This window comes from Xenopus laevis, chromosome 4S (assembly GCF_017654675.1).
Source record: "Xenopus laevis strain J_2021 chromosome 4S, Xenopus_laevis_v10.1, whole genome shotgun sequence".
Taxonomy (NCBI): Eukaryota; Metazoa; Chordata; class Amphibia; order Anura; family Pipidae; genus Xenopus; species Xenopus laevis.
This window is the reverse complement of record NC_054378.1, coordinates 10,724,697-10,751,698: the sequence shown is the minus strand read 5'-3', so window position 1 is coordinate 10,751,698 and position 27,002 is coordinate 10,724,697. Positions and strand designations below refer to the sequence as shown.

General features: G+C 41.0%; 1 protein-coding gene across 1 annotated transcript in view; it reads right to left on the bottom strand.

Moving 5' to 3' along the window:
- Positions 1-3,075: 3,075 nt before the first annotated feature.
- Positions 3,076-27,002, bottom strand: part of cstf3.S (cleavage stimulation factor, 3' pre-RNA, subunit 3) — a 62,525-nt gene continuing 38,598 nt past the window's right edge. Inside the window, 17 exon segments of the mRNA NM_001093363.1 lie at positions 3,076-4,189; positions 4,589-4,649; positions 6,365-6,459; positions 6,804-6,957; positions 7,833-8,028; positions 9,447-9,516; positions 10,280-10,382; positions 10,687-10,830; positions 10,938-11,012; positions 11,474-11,590; positions 12,567-12,676; positions 12,769-12,931; positions 14,246-14,323; positions 14,785-14,911; positions 18,278-18,312; positions 18,394-18,460; positions 20,549-20,646. Coding sequence (NP_001086832.1) covers positions 3,987-4,189; positions 4,589-4,649; positions 6,365-6,459; positions 6,804-6,957; positions 7,833-8,028; positions 9,447-9,516; positions 10,280-10,382; positions 10,687-10,830; positions 10,938-11,012; positions 11,474-11,590; positions 12,567-12,676; positions 12,769-12,931; positions 14,246-14,323; positions 14,785-14,911; positions 18,278-18,312; positions 18,394-18,460; positions 20,549-20,646 — 1,896 coding nt within the window. The 3' untranslated portion in view covers positions 3,076-3,986.

The window sequence follows — 27,002 nt, the reverse complement described above, 5'->3', positions numbered from 1 at the left end:
CTGGAGAAGGGAGACACCTAGTGGCCGCACACGGGACAGCGCAATAGGACGACTGCTGCCACTGGAATGCGGATTATAGGCGTGTCTTCTTCAGCCTTGGCAGCCCCGCCCCCTGTCAGATTGAGTGACACCCATTCCTATCCCCCCCTCAAAAAATAAGAAAAATGTTTAAAGGGATTGTTCACCTTTAAATTAACTTAGTATGATGTAGAGACTATTATTCTGGGACAATCTGCAATTGGCTTTCATTTTTTATTACCTGCGGTCTTTGCATCTAGCGGCCTGTTTACTAACATTGGAGATAAACAGCTGGAGATGTTGCCAATAGCAACCAATCAGATCTTTGCTTTTGTTTTCTAACTCATAGGCGTTTGTTTAAATCGAATTGCCGATCGGTCGCCATGGGCAACATCTCCAGAAATCACTCCAGATATTTAATGCCCAATGTTAGTAAACGTGCCCCTTATTTGCTTTTGATTCAGCAGCTCTCCAGTTTGCAATCTGGTTGCTAGGGTCCACATTACCCCAGCAACCATGCACTGATTTGAATAAGAGTCTGGAATATGAATAGGAGGGGCCTGAATAGAAAGAGGAGTAATAAAAAGTAACGATAACAATATATTTGTAGCCTTACAGAGCATTTGTTTTTTAGATGGGGTCAGCGACCCCCTTTTTGAAAGCTGGAAAGTGTTGAAAGAAGAAGGCAAATCATGGAAAAACTGTAGAAAATAAATAATGAAGGCCAATTGAAAAGTAGCTCCATTCTATAACATACTAAAAGTAAACTTAAAGGTGAACCGCTCCTTTAAATGGAAGTACAAAGCCGGGTATTAGGATTCTTTGCAACACCCTAAAACTATAACAGCCCATCTATTCCTCAGCACTGATTTTAAAATCAGTTGATTTTAAAATCAACTTTTAGTATGATGTAGAGAGGGATATTCTGAGACCATTTGCAATTGGTTTTCATTTTTTATTCTTTGTGGCATTTGAGTTATTTAGCTTTTTATTCAGCAGCTGGTTGCTAGGGTCCAAATTACCCTAGCAACCATGCATTGATTTGTATTAGAGACTGGAATATGAATAGGAGAGGGTCTGAATAAAAAGATGAATAATAAAAAGTAGCAATAATAATAATAAGTGTAGCCTTACAGAGCATTTGTGTTTAGATGGGGTCAGTGACCCCCTTTTGAAAGCAGGAAATAGTCAGAAGAAGACAAATAGGACACTCAACCCATAAAATGCTGGCATCTAATTGGTCAAAGAGAATGGCGGCCCGTTTTGGGCAGGGGTGAGGCTGAAGTTTTGCATTCCAAAAAATAGTTGTTGATCTTTATTCATATAAAGTTGGAAGTTGCGTTGCTCTCACTGTACAAATGCAACGTAATGAGATGGGACCCCAATACATGAAGGGCCCAAGTATCTGCTGACAAGAGGATGGCCAATGAGTGTTATGGCTCTTATTGTGGGACTGATCTCAGATTCACTTACAAACACATTGCTCAGGCCAATTTGTGTAGAAGGGCCCCATGAGAACTAGGGACAGGGGAGCTGACACTTAGGTGCGTCATTTACTATGGCAGCAAATTCCTGCACAATTGGTTTTAACTGTATATAGTATATGGGAGTAGAGTCCTGCATCGGGTCTGGTACCTGCAGAATAGCTGCGGGTACCGGCTGGGTACCCAACAAAAGTTTGGGCTTGATCCCTCCCACCCTCCCTTGTAGTTCTTCCAGTTTTTTAATATTTTTGTGAAGATTCGGTGCCGGAGTGACGACACTTCCGTGTCCCCTGGGTCGGAGGGTTAGGTGGCCTATTGTGGTTTGGGTAGCGGTACAAATTGAAGGCTGCAGGTATGGTTTTCCAAAAACTGACTCACACAGGACATGGGAGCTCTATGTACCTGTCCTGCTACAGGGGGTGGGAGAGGTGACTAGTTGCCATGTAATTGGTCACTAAGTTCTTTCGGACAGCAGTCTGGCCATTCTGCAGCCCTACACACTGGGTGGGGAGAGAGAGGGAGAAAGAGAGAGCGGGGGGGAGAGAGAGGGAGAAAGAGAGGGGGGGGAGCGAGAGAGAGGGAGGGGAGGGAGAGAGAGAGAGAGAGAGGGGGGGAGGGAGAGATAGAGACCTTTACACCCCCTTTACTGTTTCCAACTCCAGCTGCAGGGACAAAGATCATGGAGCCAGATTTAAACAGATAAACTGGGATTCTATTTGGAGGATTATTTTGCTGCAGCCACTGGTTCTGCAGAGTTGGAGAAAGTTTATATTAAACAATACAAAAACTATAAAACCCACATTAGATTACATGACAACACAGGACCCAGTGCAGTCTGTATATTCTGATTATTAATCAGTCTTGTTGTATCGGCTTCTGGCAGATATTATTTGACTTGTGCTGTTTTGATAATTATGACGATCCCTAAGCAGCCCAGACCACACTGAGCATGTGCACAGTCTTGGTCTTGCAAAGATGTTTAACAAAGTTACAAGATGGTGACCCCCTGTGGCCAACTTTAAAAGCATAAATCATTTGTTTGATTAGGCTTGTGGTGCAGTAAGTTCATGTTTATGTTTAGTATACAAAATACAGCATTTCTAGCCTTATTCTATTTTAGACTTTACTTCCCCTTTAAGGTGAAGCACCTCTTTAATCTGCACATACTGGCTCACATCTGTTTAGACAGACAATCCCGCAATCAAGGTGGAATAAAGATTAAGGGTGTCCGAATCCGAAAATCCAGCACCTCAGACCTACCAAGGTTGTATATATAATATATAAGTCCCTTTCCTATTTTGTAGTTTCTGTGGTCTGCGCTCAAATTAGCCCAGAAATCTAGTAGTTCAGACTTTTCGGGCAAAAATCAAAATAATTACGGATTTTCGAGAAACGTAAAAATCGTACCATCCAGATTTTCACTCCGTTTTTTCACATTTGTCCCCGATCCGATTCATTTGTGTGTCCAATCGTGGATTCTAGTTTGGTCTGACTTTAGACCAATCAGAAAAATTTGTCCCTAAACGCCCTGCCAGAACATTTTGCACCATAAAAAAAGAAGAAAATACAACCGTAAAGTTAATTCTTTTTATTTTGCATCAAAATAAGAACGTTTCCTCGAAAATCGAACAATCGCTGTTTATTAAACCATGACAGGTTACCGGGCAGAACACCTTAACCCCAAGCGATACTTAGCGAATCCTCGCCTTCTCTGAAGCACTACCCAATTCTCCTCATTTTAACCCTTTGCGGTCAATAAAGAAACGGTTTCATAGTATGAAATCCTTTATTGACCGCAAAGGGTTAAAATGATTCATACGAACTGTTTTCTCCAATTTCATTAAAAAAAAAAAGAAAGGCAACACTGCTTTAAGAACGAACGGATGAGAAATGATATATGCTAGTAAGGGAGGAGCCGATTGGGCGGTACACAGTGTCATTTTATTTTAAAAATAGCAGCAATTGGTGCAGGAATAAAATCAAAGGTGACGTCGGCACAGCCATTTTGGCTCCACGTATCTGATGGAAATCGGCTCTCGGAGCAAGAAATAAGAAGCCACGGAGCTCTTTCGTATAATCAGCTATAAAATAAAAGAGGCAGGAAAGAGTCTGGGCAAACTGACCAACAATTGTAACTGAAGAAATATTTGAGTTAAAAAAAACAAAAAACTATTACAATTCCAAAGCTGTTCAGTTTTTAAAATAAAACCGAGCAAAATTCCAGCTGCATGGAAAAATACAGATGAAGAAAAAGAAAAGTCGATTTCCGGAGTTGAACCGGGCCATTTACATGTTTATGGATCCATTTTGCCCTGCCCTGGGGATGGTGGGGACCATTAACCTTTTTGGACGCACCACAAGAACGCAGATTAGTCTGTAAGACGCTCGGAACGATAATGAGGTTCTTGTAGCACAAGGTAAGTGTTCAGTAAAAAGTTTCTCATTTGGAATTTTTGATTTTCTGAGATTTCTAAGAAAGGATCTTCACCGGATTCTCTTCTGCTGCCGGGTTCTGTATATGTCATGGACGGGAGGGACCACTAAGCCCTTCTCTTCCTCATCGTCCGAGTCCTCATTGGGTCTTTTCACCGATTTATTTAGTATTGCGTTGACTTCGACTGGTCCGTTACCCTCCGAGTTCATCTCCGCCTGGCTTCCAGTAATGATCCTCGCTGCCTCTTCCACTGCTGCAAGACAGAAACATGGGTATTGAAAGTCGGGATGCACCGAATCTCCGAATCCTATGTTAATTAGGGGTGGGAAGGGGAAAACTATTTTTTCTTCCTAGTTTTGTGACAAAAAGTCACGCTATTTCCCGCCCCAACCCTAATTTGCATATGCAAATTAGGATTCGGTTCGGCTGGGCAGAAGGATTCAGCTGAAAAAGGCCGAATCCTGAACCGAATCCTGGATTCGGTGAAACCCTAATTAAACGAGACTCATTCAGCCCTACAGTCTAATTCAGACATGGGCAGTCTGCAGCCCCCAGGGTGTTGTTCAACTCCGACTCCCAACTTCCTAAGCAAGACAACAGCTACACCCATTTTACGAGCTTGAGTTTATAGGTTCAGCCGAAAAACACTTACTGTCGGGCAGCTTGCACCTCCGCAAGATTTCCAGGATCTCGTCAACCTGCACAAACGGGCCCTGTGTGGATATGAGAATGGATTTTTATTGAGTTTATAAATTTTATCATCGACATGACCAGACATCGGTTTTATCACTTGTTTTAAGTATGGTTGAGAGAAAATGGCTGGAACACTTTCCACGGTGCTGCTATCAGGAACTGTGCCCCTCCAGGGCTAGTACAAGTTCAAACAACTTGGTTTTATTCCGGCGCATATTCAAATTCCATTACAGAGGTGGCTGTGCAATTCTAACGCGTTTCGTGCCTATATGCTTGGCACTTCATCAGTGTAGGCACAAAACGTGTTAGAATTGCACAGCCACCTCTGTAATGGAATTTGAATATGTGCCTGAACAACCAAAGTTGTTATTAAATACACCAGATTCCTAGATGTACTTTGATCAGCGCTCCAAAGCGATTCAGTAGGCGATGTCCTTATCAAGCTGCCAACGGGTGGTACTGCATACAGGTGCCTTGAATGAAGCCTCAGGTGACTTAAAGCAGAAGGAAAGCTGCCAAGGCAGTTTATTGCCAATAGATTAGCCACAACAGTGCAAGCTAGAATGTGATTTTTATTCTGTAGAATGCTTTTCCATACCTGAGTAAACAGCTCTAGACATAGTCTCTGTTTGTTTAGGATAGCATCTACCATATTAGCTTGGTGTGACATCACTTCCTCCCTGAGTCTCTCCCTGCTCAATAATAGCTCTGAGATCAGATTATAGTGGAGAGAGGAGCAAACTGAGCATGCTCAAGCCCAAGACCTGGAGGTTTAAGCTGAAAACAGGAAGTCTGATAGAGAAGCCCATGTTACTTTCCTTCTCCTTTAATGGGTCATACTTGCAAAACAGTGGCTCGTGTTTGAATAAGGTGCTTTAGGTGTGTTGTCCATGCTTCAACGGGTCTTATTATTTTCAGTGGGGTTCCAGGTGACCAATGGGATAATTTTTTAACTTAGTTGCATGGAGCCCAGTGATTCCTAATGACAGCTCTGGTCCCAGTAAGGATGGGGACCACCAAAATGTACAAAAGAAGCTATCTTCTGTGTTCTTATTACGCGGCCCTGTCCTTTCATTGTTCCCAGTGTTCCCAGCTCCAAGGGAATGTGTACTCCTGCAGCACATTGTACATCCACTACACCCATTGGAGGAGACGGTGGCCCAAACAGCTAGAGCAGTCATGACTGCTTGTGATTACACCACTGCTGGGTTTTGGGAAGCAGCACATCTGCTGCCCCTTTAAAAACAACTGCATAGTGTTAAAGGAGAAGGAAAGGCCTTTATCAGAAAGGTCTATATAAATACACCAGTAACCCCTCAAAATAATGTTGCTCTGAGTCCTCTGTCAAAAGAAACACCACATTTCTTTCCTGAACACATGGGCTTCTGTATCAGACTTCCTGCCTTCAGCTTAAACCTCCAGGGCTTGGGCTTGAGCATGCTCAGTTTGCTTCTCTCTCCCTCCCTTTTCCCCCCTCCCTGCTGTAATCTGAGCCCAGAGCTATGAGTGAGCAGGAAGAGACTCGGGAAGGAAGTGATGTCACACCAAGCTAATATGGAAGCCGCTATCCTAAACAAACAGAAAGAGTTACTAAAGCTGTTTACTCAGGTATGGTAAAGCATTTCGCAGAATAAATATAGTGTTATAGCTTGCACTATTGGGGCTAATCTATTGGCAATAAACTGCTTCAGTAGCTTTCCTTCTCCTTTAACTAGAAACAAAATGACATACTAACCTGGAAGCAAATAGGGGGAGGAAGCAGCTTCATTAAGACCACTGCAGCTGGGGGGACTGGGAATACACCACCAGGAACAGGATGGAGTCCAGGTGCTATGGAACAGAAAAATATGTTTTTAGTTGGAAGTATAACTGGATGTTCTTCACTCTGATTGTATCATAAAATGATGCAGTTGCCTTTGGTTTTCATGCACATTTAACAAACTCAATTTTTGAAAGGACATTCTCCAATGCAAAAATATAACCACAAAGTTATTTCTGTGCTGCCCCATAAAATTGAAAGGGAATGGGATTCCTTAATGGTCACAGTCCTGCTCAGATCACACGGTGTGTATGAAGCCAAGGCACTCCACAGAAATTAATTAGCATGCCACTAGTCAATCACCAGGTTATCTAGATGAACACAGTGTGAATCAGTCTGCTTTAGAAAGGCTTACGAGCTAAATGTCGCGGCTGGAAAGGGATCATCTGACTTGTGTCGGGTTTGGGGTACTCTGGTTTTCGGTCAGCATCATCCTTCTGAGAAGGCGCTATTGATGGCGCTACCACGGGGTCTGGGATTAGTGCTGCCAGTTTGGCTCTTGATACATCCTAGAAATAAGAACGAGACATTCCTATCAATAAATGAGGAGGCAAATGCATGTGATCATTTTGCATACTGGGAGCCATCCACAGCAATCACCCATGAATGTTGCTCATTATTTAATCAAACACCCACAGCAAACATATAAGGAGTGGAAGAAATACATGTCTGTGCTCTATATTATGGGCAATGGGAAATAGTGATGTGCATGCTGGACCGATACCCGCGGGTTCGTGCCGACCTCGCTGCTCCATTTGTGGGTCGCGGGTTCGGGTTGACTTTTCTTCCTGCTCTCCCCGTCTGCGACCTTACACTGAGGACTTCCAGTTTTATAGGCACTCGTCTGCCTGCCCCTCCCCTTTTGTGACTTCATTGGCGGGGCTATAAAAGGAAGGGGCAAGCCAAGTGCCGGGCAGGCATGGATCAGGGGTGCGCGGCTCTGGGGCAAATTTTTCTCAACCCACACATCACTAATGTAAAGCAACATTATAGTATGACGGTGCAGAAGTAGTTTAATAATGTTTCTCGTAGGGATGCACCAAATCCAAGATTGGGTTCGGGATTCAGCCTTTTCAGCAGGATTTGGATTCGGCCGAATCGTTCTTCCCAGCCCAACCGAAAGCGAATTTGCATATGCAAATTATGGCGGGGAGGGAAATCACATGACTTTTTGTGACAAAACAAGGATGTTTTCAAATGTTTTCCCTTCACACCCCTAATTTGCATATGCAAATTAAGATTTGGTTCGGTATTTGGCTGAATCTTTCACGAAGGATTTGGCCGAATCCAAAATAGTGGATTCGGTGCATCCCTAGTTTCGAGAAACCGAGAAACCACTCCCATAATGGAGAAAATGCTGGTACAAACCCTGACTGTGGCATACCTTGTATCCCAAAGCTTTCAGTTCACTTGTGGAGCAGGGGTACAAATCCATAAACTTGTATCTATCCACAAGCAGCGCCGTCTCCTTCCCTTCGTACTCCTCCTTGAATGCCGTGTATCTCCTTTTCTCCACTTTCAGTATACTCGCTAAATCTCCAATATTACTTTCGAAGGCCAGAAAGCGTGCCCAGATCTCACTGCAAAAATTTCAAAATCGAGAAACTCAGTGCTGCGTAATAAAGACAAAGTAGTGACATTTTCTGTTTGTCAGACACTGTAAAGAGCCCATATTCAGGGTTTTACAGCACCATTATTATGCATAACTATATCCCATCCCTCTTCACTTGCCTTATCCCCTGTGCAGTTCTTGTTGTAGTGTTGAATGCACGGGGTTCTTATAGAACAGTCTACAGTTGTTTTCAGTATAATAGCAGTGTGTTTATAAAAAAAGTGAATAAAGCTTTTATTTCCATACACGCAAATGCATTGGGAACACTGCACATTCTATTCCAAATCAAAACATGAAAGCGAAGAAAAGGGAATATTAGGCTGTTCCAAAAATTTGCAGTGCCGGCATTCTTCTTTAAAAAGTCAAACATTCACTGTATCAACTGAAACATGTTCCATGATTTTGCTTTCCTTTGAATGACTCAACGGATATAGAGTTGTATAAGCAGTGTTTCTGTGCTGCACATCTGTGTTACATGGACTCCACCAACGTCCAACAACCTGTTACATTCCACAATTCTTCTGCTTTTCTTGCTTTTGCCTCACAAACACCATTTTTGACGTCACCCCAAAAGTTTTCTATTGGATTAAAGGTCTGGGGTTTGGGACACTCCATAACAACAATCTTGTTGGTCTGGAACAAAGATGTTGCTCATTTACTGATGTGCTTGAGGTCATCTTGTTGAAACCCCAATTTCAAGGACATTTCCTCTTCATTCAGTGTTTGGGGGTTGTTTGACAAACTGTCTGCAGCCCCCAGACCCAAAAAGAACAATCTTGCTTTCATCAGTCCACAAAATGTTGCGCCATTTCTCTTTACGCCAGTCATTGTGTTGTTTGGCAAATTGTAAGCTCGTCAGCACGTCTTTTTTTCAACAGTGGGATTTTGCGAGGGCTTCTTGTCGATAGCTTGGCTTCACATAGGTGTCTTCTAATTACTCAAATGTAACTTTACTCCTTCTTTCATCTTCCGTTTTCTTCCACATCTTTCAGGTTTTGGTTTTGGCAGCCAATCATTTTCTGCACATCAGGGGTATCAGCTAGGCTGGGAGGGAGCAGGGAGGGAGGTCTATATAGGGTACGGTTTTTTTAATGAAGGGTTTAGTTATCCTTTAAGGCTGCAAGGGAAGGTTTATGACATGTGATTTCATCTCTCAATGCAGACCTGGCTGTATCAAAACAGCTTCAAGTGAGTTTTACCAGGAAGATCCAGTAAGAATAATTCGCTAGGGGTGTTATAGTCAATGTTCCATCATACGTTGCCCCATGGAGGGCTATTGTTCATTTTGGTCAAATAACACTAACTTATCACTGGTGTTGGAAGTGTCTATGTGTAGCATTCCATATAGAACAAGTCATGTTTATAGATTGTTGAGTCTGAACTCACCCTGATTTTTCGGGAGGCAAACTCCCAGAGGTTAAAACTCGTTCAAATAATACTCTTGTGTTATTGTCCTCTGAAAAAAAAAGAAAAAAAAAGATATTTTTTATTTGATTCATATTATTTTACATGCAAAACCATTGCTCAATTTTTAAATATGTTTTAAATAAGAGCATCAGTAGCCAGATATTGGCCGTAGCTCCAAATCTGTCCAAGTGAATAAATCAGATGTATTTTTTAGGGATGCACCGAATCCACTATTTTGAATTCAGCCAAACCCCCGAATCCTTCGTGGAAAGATTCGGCCGTATACCGAACAGAATCGGAATCCTAATTTGCATATGCAAATTAGGGGTGGGATGGGAAACCATTTTTTACTTGCATATGAAAATTAGGATCCGGGTCTGTGTTTAAAGCGATTACTGCTGAATATGGTAAGAGTTTTTGCTGAGCTATAAACAAACAATTCATTAAATGTTACACATTAAACAATATACAGTTGTGAGATCCATTATCTGGAAACCCATTATCCAGAAAGCTCCAAATTACAGAAAGGCTGTCTGCCATAAACTCCATTTTATCCAAATTTTTAAAAATGATTTCCTTTTTCTCTGTAGTAATAAAACAGTAGCTTGTACTTGATCCCAACTAAGATATAATTAATCCTTATCGGAAGCAAAACCAGCCTATTGGGTTTAATTAATGTTTACATGATTTTCTAGTAGCCTTAAGGTATGAAGATCCAAAATTATGGAATGATCCATTATCCGGAATACTCCAGGTTTCCGAGCATGCTGGATAAGAGGTCTCGTACATACAATATTTTTCACAGAATTTACCATTAAGGTGAGACAAGTAGTCTATGTAGGCGAGAACATATTCGGGGATGTCACCATATTTCTTTAGCCCTAACTCGAAAATCTTGAAGGCCACCGATGTATCCTGCAAGGGCACATAATGTACTTCTGTTAAAGCGAATCTTTGACAAGATTACTGGAACATTTTATAGAGAAGAGGATATAATTGGGAGTCCCAAAACTTTGCAATATAGTATATCTTTTTGCCACTATTCTTGTTTACACCTCCGCCTTAGGGTGCATATATATTATCCAGAAAAGTAAGTATACAAGAATAAGGCATTTACAGCACAGATTAACTGCTCAAAAAGTGTTTAATTGCCACACAACATGTTTCGTGGTGGACCCCTGATCTAACAGCCCATTAAATAATGTGTATTTATTCTCACCTTGCTACAGTAATATTCCATTAAAGCAGCGGTGACGTAAACATGATGTCGGGTCCTAGGGTCTTCCCTGGCTTTTTTGAAAATCATTCTCCCAGATTTGATGCCCTCTGCTCTCCTGGCAAATTTCATGTACTGGATATAAACCTGAATGACAAAATAAAGGACTATGAAAACCTTTTCAAACAATGACCTGTTGTGTTGCAAACACTGCTGCAGTAACATCAAACAGGATTAAAAAATGTAAATCTTACCAAGGTAGGATCTATATCTTCAATGGAGAGTAATCTGTTGTATATGCTGTGTGTTTTTTCATACTTCATTCGGCTCTGGAGACAGAAGAGAACATGAGTTTGTCAGTAAAGGGATTCCTTGAATCCTTTGTGAAAGATTCGGCTGAATACTGAACCGAACCCTAATTTGCATATGCAAATAGGGGCGGGAAAGGAAAACGTGGACAAAATGGTTTTTACTTCCTTGACAAAAAGTCATGTGATTTCTCTCCCTGCCCCTAATTTACATATGCAAATTAGGATTCGGATTTGGTGCGGCCAGGCACAAGGATTCAGCCTTTTTCAGCAGGATTTGGATTCGGCCGAATCCTTGTGCCTGGCTGAACCAAATCCGAATCCTAATTTGAAAACTAGGGATTTGGTGCATCCCTAGTAAAGATAAATTGATAACCCTGAAGTCCAGCACCTTTATACAACTTTAATTATCCATTAAAAAGCATGTTATTCTTTATTAGAGAACCTTTCCTATCATGTTACGCTACAATATGGACACTTACCTCTTCGTAGTCTGCATAGGCAAAATACAGCAACATGTTTTTCTTTAGAAGTGTGCTGATGGCACGTTCATAGATGTTGGCAGCTTCATCACTGAAAAGTTTAGCGTTGTTCATGTCCTGTGATAGAAAGGAATGTGAACATTGAAAAGTGGAGGCACCAGGAAAAGCTCAAAGACTGGTTTAATGCAACACATCTATAATCAGAGCTATATGGTCTGGCATTATATAAGGGCCTTCATGAGGTGGTGTTGAAAACTGTCCTATGGTAAGTTAGATCTTCCCATCAACAAGTGTAGGAAGCCGACTAGTTTAGATCTTCCCATCAACAAGTGTAGGAAGCCGACTGGTTTAGATCTTCCCATCAACAAGTGTTGGGAGCAGACCAAAATGAAAGGGGCATAACACCCTTTCCTCTTTTCAGTTTCATTATTTTGGATCATTGGATGAATAAGAGGATCAATGTTTGGAAATTCAAATACCTGGCCAAATTAAACCCTTACTATTCAGTCTGTGCATTAGACCAGCAGAATGAAGGAACTTGTTATATGTTAATATCACCACCACCATGCATATCAATAGCAGATACATTAGATAGCTTCAAGAAGGGGTTGGATGTAGTGATGTGCGGGCCGCCATGAAGCCCGCAGGTCCGGAGGTTTTCGGCCTGACTTCCGCAGTACGTCCTCGGGCTGCGGGCAGGTTCAGGTTGAACTTTAGTCTCCATTCTCCACCCCCGCAGCCTTCATCTGCCTCTGCACACTCTTTATAATGTACCCATGCAGGCCCTGCCCCTTTTGTGATGTCACAGCAGGGCGGGTATATAAAGATGGGGGCGTGCAGAGTTAGGGTCACTAGTTGGATGGCTTTTAGTAGAAGTTGATTCAGGGAGTAGTCCAATTGCCATCTTGAAGTTAGGAAGCAATTGTTCCCCCTCTGAGGCAAATTAGAGAGGCTTTAGATGGTTAGCAGTTAGGAAAGTCGAACTTATTGGATGTGTGTCTTTTTTCAACCTAACCTACTATGTTACTAATTCAGTTGTTTAACAGAAAAGAGTACAATAAAAAGTGCAGAAAGATGGTAACCAATCACATACCCCCTTTTCAGCAAGCAGCTTGCTAGATTGTTCAAGGTATTGTGCAGCTTCATACCAGATGTCCGGATGATGTCCCAGCACCAACAAACACTGCTCATATGCAAACATAACTGCAAAATACAAACAAAGCTCATATAACAAATGATGCACTAAATTGGGCTGAAAAAGGCTACAAACCGGCCACTGCTGTAAGTGTCTTTACCTCTTTTTGTTATTAGGGTCTGGTCCTCTGTTCGCAGAGGGTTACTCTTCTCCCACTGTATGTATTTCTTCCACATTTCCACTTGCTGTGCTTCCTGGGGGGTGTTTTGAGGCGGCACCGAAGGAGCATTGCGATCCAGACCTTTCATCACGGTTTCATATTCCTTTAATCAAAGTATTGTGTAATGTTTGTTTAAAGCAAATAAGAAATCCATGTACACATCAATAATATAAGAGAAATACTTCATAAGTAGCCCTCTATGGAACAAGCATCAGCTTTAACACTTTCCTCCGAGCCAAACTACCTATAAGTTCCCAGCACCACCTGCATACGGTACAATGAAGGATGCCGCTCACAATCAACACAATCACAAGACAGACACTCCCTAGCAATTGCTATAGCAGTGTTTCTGACCTGATCATGGAGCAACAATAAAGGAGACATTTTGGGGGGTTATTTATCAAGGTCTGAATTTATCTCAGCATTTCTAAGTTAAAAATCTGACCAACTCTGAATTCCCGAATGGACGTTATTTATTGTTCAAAAATATACGTTGGGGCAAACTTCGTACCATTGCCCGAAAAGTATGAATTTTTTGTAGTTTTCTGACTTTTTAGGCCAAAATCCCCGATATCAACGGATATCGGTACTGACAGCAGCGCAGACACTTGGACCTTCCCCATTCCCTAATACAGGCCCCCGAGAGCTTTGAGATGCCGGGTTTTCAGATTCAGAGTTTTCATACCATCGGACTTTAATAAATCTCAAATAATTCGTAGTCTTTGTTTTTACTTCGAAAACTACTAATTATTCAAGTTCGGATATTCGGACCTTGAAGAACCCCCGTATATGTAAAAAAACAAGAATGTACCAGTGCATTTTACTCTTTTAGATATAGAAGGAATATTCTTTAAAAAGTAGTGTTTCTGGTTGCTTTATTGCACATTTCTGCAAATACTCTACTAGTCCCACCCATCTGTTCCACTTACTGCTGCCTCCTCTCCCAGGCTGTGCAGGGGAGCCGGCAGCACACTGCACTGTAGGGTAGGAAACAATGAGCAGCTAGACTGACCTGATAGGGAACTGAAACCTGTCTTTGCTTGTGTGCCTGCAGGGCTGTGATTGGCTGTCCCCCTCCTACTGTGCTTTTGGCAGGGACCATTAAGACACACCCACCCCTCAATTCAAACATGGACAGGGACCAGAGAACATCTATAGGGATCTCCAATAAAGGGGCTATTTATAAAGATGATATTAATTTGTAGCACAATGTGAGACTAACATCACATATTATTCATAATTGCCTACAAAATTAGGCTTTTCCCGTTTATCCTATATGTTTCCTTTAAAGAAAAAAAAAGACTTTTCTAAACCAGTAAAACCCTGTAGTAATAACGCGAGTGAGGCACAAAGAAAGTCTAAGCTTGTACCAAAGTTGCTTAGAATGAAATAAAAAGAACTGTCTGGCCGTGACTACCTTTGCGACTCTTCTTGCATTCATGTAATCTCTGCTTCTGTCTTCAATCATTTTCTTTGCCAGATGGACGTTGATGCCCTGATAAACGAAAACAACATACAGAGTTATTCCCTTTCCCTTAATTAAAAAACTTCTGAGACACTTTGCAATTGGTGTTTTCTTTTTATTATTATTTGTGGTTTTTGAGTTATTGAGCAGCTCTCTAGTTTGCATTTTCAGCAATCTGGTTGCCGGGGTCCACATTACCCTAGCAACTATGCATGGATTTGAATAAGAGACTGGAATATGAATAGGAGAGGCCTGAATAGAAAGATGGGCAATAAAATGTAGAAATAACAATACATTTGTAGCCTTACAGAGCATTTGTTTTTAGATAGGGTCAGTGACCCCCATTTGAAATATAAGAAGAGTTAGCAGAAAAGGGCAAATAATGAAAAACAGACAATGAAACCAAACGGAAACAGAACTGCACAGAACTGGCCATTTTATAACATACAAAAAGTTAAAGGTGAACCATCCCTTTAAAATCTGTGATTTACCTCTTCATACTTGTTGTAATCCCTCCAGAGCTGTTCAATGTTAATCATGGGGTTGACGCAGCCTCGCTGGTAGACTCTGCGGACAGCTGTAATTCTTTGGTTCTCGGCATACGATCCCACCGCTTCTCTAATTGTTAAGAATAAAGATTGGAAGAATCAAGCACATGATTTTATAAGAATGAAACAAGCAGATTTCTTCTCCATTTTAAACTACATTATATAGTGGCAGTAAGAATTCTACAGACTCTGTCATCGATATATAGTCGATGTTTTATAAATAAATATATATTTATATATATATATATGTGTGTGTGTGTGTGTGTGTGTGTGTGTGTGTGTGTGTGTGTGTGTGTGTGTGTGTGTGTGTGTTCAGGAAGTATCCACATTCTTTCTCCGTCATCCGTTCGAGGGTGCTTGGTCAATTGGTTATGTATATTACTTGAAGATGGACCAGCACACCAAACTCTTGTGTCACGAAAGTTTGTTAAGCCATCACTTGTGCATCCAACATTTTCAAGCAGCAGCACAGAGCATGTGCAGTGAATCAGCAGAAAAGAAGATGGGGAGCTACTGGGGCATCTTTGGAGACACAGATCTTTACTGCTAAAGGGCTGCGGTTGCCTTTGGCTGGTACAGAACCCCAAAACATCATGTACAATATTTATAGCTACTTCGTTAGGCTTTAGTTCTCCTTTAATGCTGGAAAGGGGCAGCGCAATTCACCTTTCCAAAATGTATAATTTTCAAACAACAAACCATAAATAATGGCATATTTTTTTAGTTGCTTTCTATCTTTGGTTGTTTGCAGTTTTACTAAAATATACATTTTAATGTTATTTTAATGTTTAGCTTTTTCTTAAGCGGCTCTCCAGTTGGGAATTTGAGCAGCTATCTGGTTGCTAGGGTTCAAATTACCGTAGGCAGTGGTTTCAATGAGAAACTGGAATAGTAATAGGAGAGGGGCTGAATAGAAAGATAAGTAATAAACAAATAACTATAATAACATTGTAGTCTCTCAGCGCAACAGTTTACGGGTTACCGAGGTCAGAAGAAGGCAAATAATTCAAAACTATAAAAAATGAGGACCAACTGAAAAGTTGCTAAGAATTGGCCATTCTAGAACATCCTAAAAGTTGACTTGAAAGTAAACTACCCCTTTAAGTCTGTTACAGATATGTTCCAATTGGACACACTGCTTTGAAAGGCTTTAAGATGGGGACTTGCATGAAAGATGCTGTAAACTCCCTCATGCTGCAATATGCTCACAATCGCATGTTATGGCCTCTAGGGCAGGGGTCCCCAACCTTTTTTTTTTTTTACCTGTGAGCCACATTTAAATGTAAAAAAGAGTTGGAGAGCAACACAAGCATGGAAACATCCATGGGGATGTCAAATAAGGGCTGCTATTGGCTGTTTGGTAGCCCCTATGTGGACTGGTAGCCTACAGTAGGCTCTGGTTGGCAATACACCCAAACTTGCCTTTAAGTCTGGAATTCAAAAAGAAGCGCCTACTTTGATGTCACTGAGAGCAAAATCCAAGGGGTTGGTGAGCAACATGTTGCTCATGAGCTACTGGTTGGGGACCACTGCTCTAGCGGATAAGGTATTTTTATTACTGGTTCTCATTACCAAACAGGGGCTTGCGCTTCCAGCTGCTTTTACGATAGACTCCCACTGCAGTTGTGAACATCTGAATCTCTCCTATTCGGCAGCTGCCATCCAATGTGTGCAATAACCCTTTAACTTGTAACAATAGCTATATGAATAGAATACTTGTTTAGTGTTGTTTGGTTTGGAGAGAGAGAGCTGGAAGCTACAAGTGAATGATCCAACATACAACAGGCTGTGATGTAAAAATCTACCTAAAATTTGCCTAAATAAAAACTGTATGTTGTAATAAAGAGGAACTTTACAGCCTATTTTGGTTGGAGAGCTAATAATTCTGTTACAAAGCAATAGCAGCCAGTTTAATGTGGCCTGCTTCTGTTTCAGCTGAAATATAGTCTTGTAGTCATTTGGAATTAGCACAGATATTGCTCCAAGAGAACATTGTGTGCTGTGTGCATGATGTTGCTATTTGGAACAGGTGTTAAAGGAGAACTAAAGCCTAACTAAGGAAGTAGCTAGAAATATCGTACATTATTGTTTTGGGCTTCTGTACCAGCCCAAGGCAACCACAGCCCTTTTGCAGTAAAGATCTGTGTCTCCAAGGATGCCCCTGTAGCTCCCCATCTTCTTTTCTGCTGATTCACTGCACATGCTCTGTGCTGCTGTCACTTACTGAGTTTAGGGACCCACTCACAATATACAGTACACATAGAATAGAAATGTCACAATATAAGACTGATAAGTAATTAATACAGATAATTACTACATGGCAGCACAGAAACCAGTGCAATTAGCATCAGAATTTAATAATCAGCAAACCTGTAGCATCATCTTATATTACAGACCAACCTAATTTTCTGCTGGATAATTCGTGACGAGCCCTAAGCTTAGCTTCTCAACAGCCAATCAGAGCCCACTGAGCATGTGAGTGTCACAGACACTTTCCAAGATGGTGACCCCCTGTGACAAGTTTGAAGTCCTGGATCATTGCTGCTATTGACAAGCTGAAACTTTAGGCTGGTGCTATAAGTGCAGTATATAAAACATGGCATTTGTAACAATATTCATTTTAGGGTTTAGTTTTCCTTTAACAGTACTAGATAACATGCACAATGTAATAAGAGAATTAAGGTCCCCATAGACTCAAAAGATTTTTCTTTGGTGAACGATCGATTTTAGCGAAATCCGACCAATCCATCAAATTATCGTGAAGTTAGTGGGAATCAAACAATCGTACATCTTACGATTTTTCGACCGTCATCTGTCAGAAAATTGATCGGCCCCAGTCCAATCTATCTATGTTTGCAGGGCCAAGCAGTCCGCTACCCTCAGTTTTCCTGGCAATATCGCCTGAAATGGTCTTTTTAGCTGATGGACAAATCGTAAATTTAAACGATCGTTTCAAGATAATAATTGTCTCACAATAATGAAAAGATCAGCTTGGCCAGCTTAAAGCTGGCGATAGACGCAAAGATCTGATCGTACGAATCGAGGATTCGTACGATATTCGGACCATGTGTGGAGAGTCCCGACATTTTTTGTCCGGCGGAGATCGGTCGTTTGGTCGATCGGACAGGTTAGAAAATTTCTGTCGGCTGCCGATAATATCTCTGCGTGTATTGCCGATCGTACGATTTTCAGTGGGAGACTGTCACCAGCTTTGGTTGGACATAGATATCGTACGATTGCTGTCAGGGGCAGAACATTGCTGATCTGTTCTTTAACTAATCTGACTGGTAAGACTTTGATCTGAATGGTTAGTGGCGGGTCGGGAGATGGGAAAGTCCGATCGTACGATGATTCGAACGATCAGATCTTTGCATCTATGGCCAGCTTTAGACAAAAAAGCTCAGTGTTTGCTGAGCCCAACTACTTGATAACTTACACTCCTTTCAGGAAATTGATGTAGTCGACCCATATCTGCAGAGAGAAGAAGTGAAACATTTAATAATGGTGCAGCCCCAGCTGTGAGGCAATTACTTTGCGAAAGAACAAAGTTACCTGATAGGACATGATTTCCATGCCAATTTTATCAAGAGCGAAGTCGTAAGCCTGTGCCATTTTCTCTCTAGAAGAAAAGCAGAAATGTATCCTTAGTTGTTATAGAAAGGGCAAGATGGAGAGCCCCAGTTCAGGCACAACACAGGGACCTCTCTAATGACGCCCCAAAGAGTCCAAGCGAAAGATGGAGAGATGAACAAACATTGAAGTATCAATACCTTGCACAAACCATGAACACCACAGTCCCCTTGTAAAGAAACCATCCATAATATGGAATATACCTTTCAAAGCATTAGCTTTAATTAACTTTCTGTGATATGAACTGGAAACTCTGGGCGAACAGGGCAATGGAAGGGTTTTCCCTTGATGTAAATAGGCAGTGACAACAAAGATTTATGGGTGGTGTGCCACAGGCTTTGAGGATATCTCTTGGATCAGCTAGGAAGTTGCTCCTGAGATATGAAGGTCCTGCAGTCAAGAAATTGCCTGTTAAACCTGGTGTCTCCTGACACTGGCCACTAGAGGGCAACGTTTCACTGGAGTCTCTGTATGAGATTTCACTGGTAAGGAAGATAATGGAAGCTCCCCAATTACATTTTGAAGATCAACATCACACTCTGTTGCAGAATAATCTGTGCCAATCTTTTGCTAAACTTTTATAGCAAAAAAAGTAAAACCCTATTTACAGCCAGGATATAATTTAAATGGTATGCACTTTAAAGGAGAAGAAGAGGCCTATTTAATTAGGGGTGGCAAAAGTTAGGCAGCCCCAAGTGACTATATATACTTACCTGACACCCCAGGCCGGTGCTCCTATCAGGAGAAAACGGCACAGGCCTGGGGTTCTTCCAGTGAGCACCACAGAGCGATTCTCTTCTTTTTTTCTTCAAATTTCCCGGGGCAGATGCATGCGCAGTAAAATTAAATATCCGACTTCTTCGTTAAAGTTCAGCTTTTCGCACTACTGCGCATGCGTCTGCCCCGGGAAATTTGAAAACCAAAGAAGGAAGAGGAATGCTCTGTGGTGCTCGCTGGAAGAACCCCGGGCCTGTGCAGTTTTCTGCTGATAATTAGTGGATTTGAAAGGGATTAGTCAATACACATGATGGGCAAATTTGGGAAGATCTGACTGGGTCTCCAAGGGACCCTGAGAAGTGAGTGTTGGAGACAATGGGGCAAATTCCCTAACCGGCAAAAATTCGATCACTTCGCCAGTTCTAAATTCGCTAGGAAAACGCCACTTCACTAAAGTGTGAAGTTACATCCAGGGCGCCGAACGCTGGCAAATTTTCGCTAGTGTTACTTGCCAATCAAAGCAAAGATGCGCTAGCGTTGCCTAATTTGCATACGGCGGGAAATGATGACGTTTCATGGCCGTATATGTTGCAGCAAATACATTATACAAGTCCAGGGAACCTTAATAAAGAAAATAGAGTTGTTCTAATACCCTACACAAGAGCCCAGTGTATAGTTTATGTTTCATATGCTAGAAAATGAAGGGGGGAACCCGGTTACCCATAAAAAAATTTTACGGACCTTTGCAGGCTATCACTCTGAAAAAAGAAAAAGATGCCAGCATTTTTTTGGACTTAGAAAATTTTTGCACTAAAAATTGAGGAAGTCCTATGCACTCCATTGCACTTCACCTGGTCTGAGCTGGCGAAGGCAAGTCTAGCGAATGAGGTAACGTTCAGTAAAATCCGCGGAGTTAGGTCCATTCGCCTGAGCGAAAATTTGCCTGGTGTTAGAGTGAGAAGCAACGATATTGTCTATCTCCTTCTCTAGCGAAGTGACGCCTGTGACCGTTAGGAAATCGCGAAGTCCATGCGGGCAGCGTTAGCCGCGTCGCCCTTTAGGGAATCTGCCCCAATATCACATACATGGACTAATTGCTAAGTAGATATTTTCCATTTAATTTGCATCGACAAAAAGTATTTTTTTTTTTAAAGAACTCCAAGAAAATACCTAAAAAATGCGTTTCCAAATATGTTGTCATTGTGTCATGTCCCTTAAAGCAGAAGATTCTGAATGTTACTGATGATTCTGAATGGTGGAAACGGGGACCACGAGTAGATCTGCCCAATGGTGGTCGGCAATGGCAGGTGAAAAGTAAAGCCTTTAACTGTAATATGTTTGTAGCCTGTTGATGACTTACTTGTAACTTGGCAGTTTCCCTTTGGTTTCTCGCACATAGGACACGTAGCATTTCCACAGATCTATGTGCAAGACTTTCATGAGGCACCGCTGAAACAGCTGTGGACAGAATTCAAGGAGAAAATTTCAGACCCTCAGGATTTTTGGTGTGTTTGAGATGCATTTGTTATTTGGAATCTCGGCTGCGTCATTATTTGGGGTGACTTTGGGAAACAAAGATTCTGGGTCTCTCCCCCGTCACAGACAAAACTGTGGGAGCAGACAGGCAGCTGGGAGATGCCTTGTATTTAGCAGTAGAATTCCTTGTATCGGCTTTTGGTGCAGCTGCCGGGGGTCCCAAGGGGCTACAAATATAGTTCTTGGCTAATCTCTAAAGACTGGGTTTTACTTTGAAGCACATTAGTGATTTATTTCTTCAATGATAAGGATTACTTTAAATCTAGACCAATTAACAAATGAGGCGCATTGTATTTAAGGTAAGGATCCTTATCTTATAATAGAGGTTAGAGAATAGTGAACCCCCTGTTCTAAAATATAAGGATATTATAAGAGACAAAGACGTTCCATGACCATATACAGTACAGGTCATGGATTTCAGAGGTGACTTCTAACATTCTTAAAAATGTTACAACAGCACAATTTGATCTAAGTAAAGTATTTTGGGAATTTTGTACATTTAAACTGCTTCCCTCCAATGCTAGAATTAACCCTTCCCTGCACAGTGCATTCATTGTCTAGAACGGACATTTATGTGATCTGAAAATGTACATTTTACTGGCAGGGTTAAAGGGATATTATATTCATCATTAAATTAGTAAGCTTTAAACTCAATTACTTTAGAGAGTAAAATGTCTTTTTTTTCTGCATCTCTCAGTTTGTAATTTAAAGCTATCCGGTTGCTAGCTTACCTTTGACCATAGCAACTTGGAAGGTGATTTAACTTTTAACATGACGTAGAGATTGATATTCTGAGACAATTTGCAATTGTTTTTCATTTTTCATTATTTGTGCTTTTTGAGTTGTTTAGCTTTTTATTCAGCAGCTCTCCAGTTTGCAATTTCAGCCATCTAGTTGCTAGGGTCCAAATTACCCCGGCAACCACCCACTGATTTGAATAAAAGACTGGAATAGGACTAGGAGGAGTCCGAATAGAAAGATGAGTAATTAAAAAACTAGCATTAAAAACAAGGAAGAAGGAGGCATATAATTCAAAAACTAAGTAAAATAAATAATGAAGACCAATCAAAAAGTTGCGTAGAATTGGCCACTCTATAGAATACTAAAAGTTAGCTTAAAGGTGAACCACCCCTTTTTAACCAACTGGAAAATTAATAGGAAAGGGTCTGAACAAAAAGCTCATTATAGGGGAACTATCGGGAAAATTTACATTTATTATAAGATTCAGCATACTGCATTAAGAAACGTTGTAAATACAATCAAATATTTTGATTATTTCTGAAATAATTACGTTTATATTCACTATCCCTCTCTCAGCATCTGTTTCTCTTCATTCCGTCTTCATGCAGCAGTTGGGTGTCAGATATTTATTGACAGTTAGCTCCAATATATCTTGTATATCCTAGTAGATGTATTAAAGCTCTGATCTGAGTAGAAAAAAAATAACTGCCTTTTGCACAAATTCTGCATATAGAGAGACGTGTCTGGTGATTTTAATAGTGAGCTCTAATACATCTTCTAGGCAAAAGGGGCCCATTATAAGATATATTACATTTAAATGTCAATGACACCCAACTGCTGCATGAAGAGAGAATGAAGAAAAACAGATGCCGCGAGAGGAATTGTGAAGATAAACATGATTATTACTAATTTTTAATTGATTGTATTTAAAAAGTTTGTATGATGAAGCTTATATTAATTTTTGATATTCGCTGTAGTTCCCCTCTGATAAAAAAAAAAAACGAAGGGCTCTGGTGTCACTGAGCCCAAATCCAAAGGGAGAAGAAGACTAGAAAGGCTAAAAAGTAACATCTCATTCCCAAAGTCAAGATTATGAAGTTGGTCCTCTCTGTGTTGCTAGAAAGTCTCTTCTCAACTAGCAAGGATTTGCATTAGTTGGACCATTGTTGAATGGGGTTTGCTTCCATTTATACATAAGATATTACATAGTTACATAGTAGTTAAATTGGGTTGAAAAAAGACCAAGTCCATCAAGTTCAACCCCTCCAAATGAAAACCCAGCATCCATACATACACCCCTCCCTACTTTTAATTAAATTCTATATACCCATATCTATACTAACTATAGAGCTTAGTATCACTATAGCTTTTGATATTATGTCTGTCCAAGAAATCATCCAAGCCATTCTTATAGTCATTAACTGAATCAGCATCACAACATCACCCGGCAGGACATTCCACAACCTCACTGTCCTGACTGTGAAGAACCCTCTACGTTGCTTCAAATGAAAGTTCTTTTCTTCTAGTCTAAAGGGGAGGCCTCTGGTACGGTGATCCACTTTATGGGTAAAAAGGTCCCCTGCTATTTGTCTATAATGTCCTCTAATGTACTTGTAAAGTGTAATCATGTCCCCTCGCAAGCACCTTTTTTCCAGAGAAAACAACCCCAACCTTGTCAGTCTCCCCTCATAATTTAACTCTTCCCTCCCTCTAACCAGTTTAGTTGCACTTAGTCTCTGCACTCTCTCCAGCTCATTTATATCCCTCTTAAGGACTGGAGTCCAAAACTGCCCCCATACTCCAGATGAGGCCTCACCAGGGACGTATAAAGAGGCAAAATTATGTTTTCATCCCTCGAGTTAATGCCCTTTTTTATGCAAGACAGAACTTTATTTGCTTTAGTAGCCACAGAATGACACTGCCCAGAATTAGACAACTTGTTATCTACAAAGACCCCTAGATCCTTTTCATTTAAGGAAACTCCCAACACACTGCCATTTAGTGTATAACTTGCATTTATATTATTTTTGCCAAAGTGCATAACCTGCATTTATCAACATTGAACCTCATTTTCCAGTTTGCTGCCCAGTTTTCCAGTTTAGACAAATCACTGTGCAAAGTGGCAGCATCCTGCGTGGAACCTATAGTTCTGCACAATTTAGTATCATCTGCACAAATAGAAACAGTACTTTCAATGGCCACCTCCAGGTCATTAATAAACAAGTTGAAAAGCAAGGGACCTAGTACAGAGCCCTGCGGTACTCCACTAACAACACTGGTCCAATTAGAAAATGTTCCATTTACCACCACTCTTTGTAGTCTATCTTTTAGCCAGTTCTCTATCCAGGTACAAATACTATGTTCCAGGCCAACAGTCCTTAATTTAAGCCTTAATTTAGGCAATGATGTTAGGGGGTTGGACTCATATATGCATGCCAATTCATCCTACAGGTGTTCAGTTGGGTTTGGTTTGGTTTCTGTGCAGACTAGAACAGTTCTTCCACTTCCATCTCTGCAACACCTATTCTGTATGGCTCCTACTTTGTGCACAGGGTTATTATCCAGCTGAAACAGGAAAGGCCTTTTCCGTAAGTAGGAAGCATTGGGTTGCCAAGAATAACACTGTATAATGTAGTGGCACCTGTGTCTACCACAGTAATAAAGTGTATATTGGAAAGTGATTAGAAATATATTTTATTATGCCAGAAAATGGGTCTAGAAACCCATATTGATTGCCAAATTTAGCAATTTGAAGGGAATGTGAATACTTTTGCCCATTCTGTGTACAAAGGATACTTTTTTTTATTATCTGCTATTCCAAAGACAAGAGATCTATAACATGTTGGATAAAATATGGCCTTCTAACCTGCTGAACAGCAAGTTTGGGGCATATTGGCTGACAAAGGCTCCAGTCAAAAGTCAGTGACACTCAACCCAGTTGGTTGTGTTGGCCAGCATTGGAGACATTTATACCTGCTGATTCTTTTAGTACACTAAACTGCCATGTATTTGTAATGTGAGTCTGCTACACTACAAGGTCAATAGCATTCAGACACCACTTCTAATTACTGGAATTGATTAATACTGCTGACTCCAGGACTGCCGACTCTGGTACCACTGCCTCATACAATTCTTGGGTGCTTCCTCCTGTGGCAACAGTTTAGGGAAAGGTTTTTTGTGTTTCAGCACAAAGACCCAATGCACAGTCAGGTCACAGAGAATAGGTTTGCTGCAATGAGAGTAAAAGAACTTGGCTGTCCTGAACCCACTGGACATCTCTGGAATGAACTGGAACCCTTCATCCCAACATCACCACACATACTCTTAGGGGCAGATTTATCAGGGGTCGAATTGAAAATTTGAATTTTCGAGTTTTTTTATGGCCAAAACTGTCAAAATCAACTAGGGAATTGTTAAAATTCATTTTTTTTTAAAATTCTAATTCTATTTACGAGATTTATTATACTCTGGCCCTTTAAGACCTCAAATTCAACTATTCGCCACCTACAACCTGCCAAATTGCTGTTTTAGTCAATGAGAGACGTCCTGGGATCAATTTGGAGTTGTTTGCAGCCTTCCTGTCATTCAAGCTTTTTTCTGAGAAAAAACTCGACTTGAATTTTCTGGTCGATCCTATTCACCCGAGTTTAGAAAATGAAAAATGTTTTAATAAATTACGATTGGTTGAATTTCGAGTTCATGGGAGGTTTGAAAAAAGTCCCATGAAATCAAATTCGACCCTTGATAAATCTGCCCATTAAGTTGGCTATAGACGGGCAGATTAAAGCTGCCGATATTAGTCCTTTAGACCGATTTGGCAGGTCATCTGGCCATGTGTGGGGCTTCCGACGGGTCTCCCCAATCGATAGCCCGAAAATTGGCCTGATAACGATCGGGCAGGTTTGATTTTTTCCTGCGATCGAGGACCGCATCGGTCCTGCGACCCGTCAGCGATGGTTTCCATCGTTGTAATCCAATCGTTTGGCCCGAACAGTGTCGGAACTGGCCCACCGGGATACCGGGAAAACTCCTGTTGTTAGTGGGCCCTCTTGTTTCTAAACATTTGGCCTATTTCATGGTCATTCCCTATTTCTTTATGGGTAAAAATTCTTAATAATGGGAGAATATTGCAAGTATATATATATATATATATATATATATATATATATATATATATATATATATATATATATATATATATATATATATATATAAAAAACTAGGAGAATAAAGAGGTTGAGTGAGTACAGGAGGTATACTAGTCCACTGTTTAAGGTTCTCTGGTGGGCCCAAGGTCTAAGGCTTTCTGGTGGGCCCCTGGCATCCCAGTCCGACATTGGGCCCAAAGGCTGAACAATCGTATTAACCAGATATCACCCTGCCTTTGGTGGACATATCGGGTTAAGATCCGCAAATTCACCAAACGATCGGATGTTATTGTGTATGGCCACCTTTACATATGAATGGAAGTAAATCCCACCAGCAAAGAACACAGGCAAAGATAAGACCAACTTCTTATAGTAATCATTTGGGGAGGTGTCCATATAGAATATGTAGCCACTGAAAGTAAACAGACACCAATGAGCAAAACATTACAATTTTCCATGTAACACTAGTTGATTACAAGCCACTTGTAGTAGGTTTTCTTAAAGGGATACTGTCATGGGAAAAAAACATTTTTTCAAAATGAATCAGTTAATAGTGCTGCTCCAGCAGAATTCTGCACTGAAATCCATTTCTCAAAAGAGCAAACAGATTTTTTTATATTCGATTTTGAAATCTGACATGGGGCTAGACATATTGTCAATTTCCCAGCTGCCCCAAGTCTTGTGACTTGTGATCTGATAAACTTCAATCACTCTTTACTGCAAGTTGGAGTGATATCACCCCCTCCCTTTCCCCCCCCAGCAGCCAAACAAAAGAACAATGGGAAGGTAACCAGATAGCAGCTCCCTAACACAAGATAACAGCTGCCTGGTAGATCTAAGAACAACACTCAGTAGTAAAAATCCATGTCTCACTGGGACACATTCAGTTACATTGAGAAGGAAAAACAGCAGCCTGCCAGAAAGCATTTCTCTCCTAAAGTGCAGGCACAAGTCACATGACCAGGGGCAGCTGGGAAATTGACAAAATGTCTAGCCCCATGACAGATTTCAAAATTGAAATTGCTCTTTTGAGAAATGGATTTCAGTGCAGAATTCTGCTGGAGTAGCACTATTAAATGATGCGTTTTGAAAAAAAACATGTTTTCCGATGACAGGATCCCTTTAAGGAGAATTCAACCTCCCCCAACTAATAAAAACCCCTACCACTTACCCTACGTAGACCCCCCTCAGCACGTGATAACACCTATAAGTGCCCATAATCCTTTAATTACCTCGCATTTACGTGTTATCACCTGTGCTTGGGGGAGCAGGGAGGGGGGACTATGTTGAGTATAGGTTTTTATTAGTGGGGGTCGTTGAATTCTCCTTTAAAGGGGCAGTATACCCCTTATTCAGCAGAAGTGCAATGAATAGGGCTTGTGCTAACCA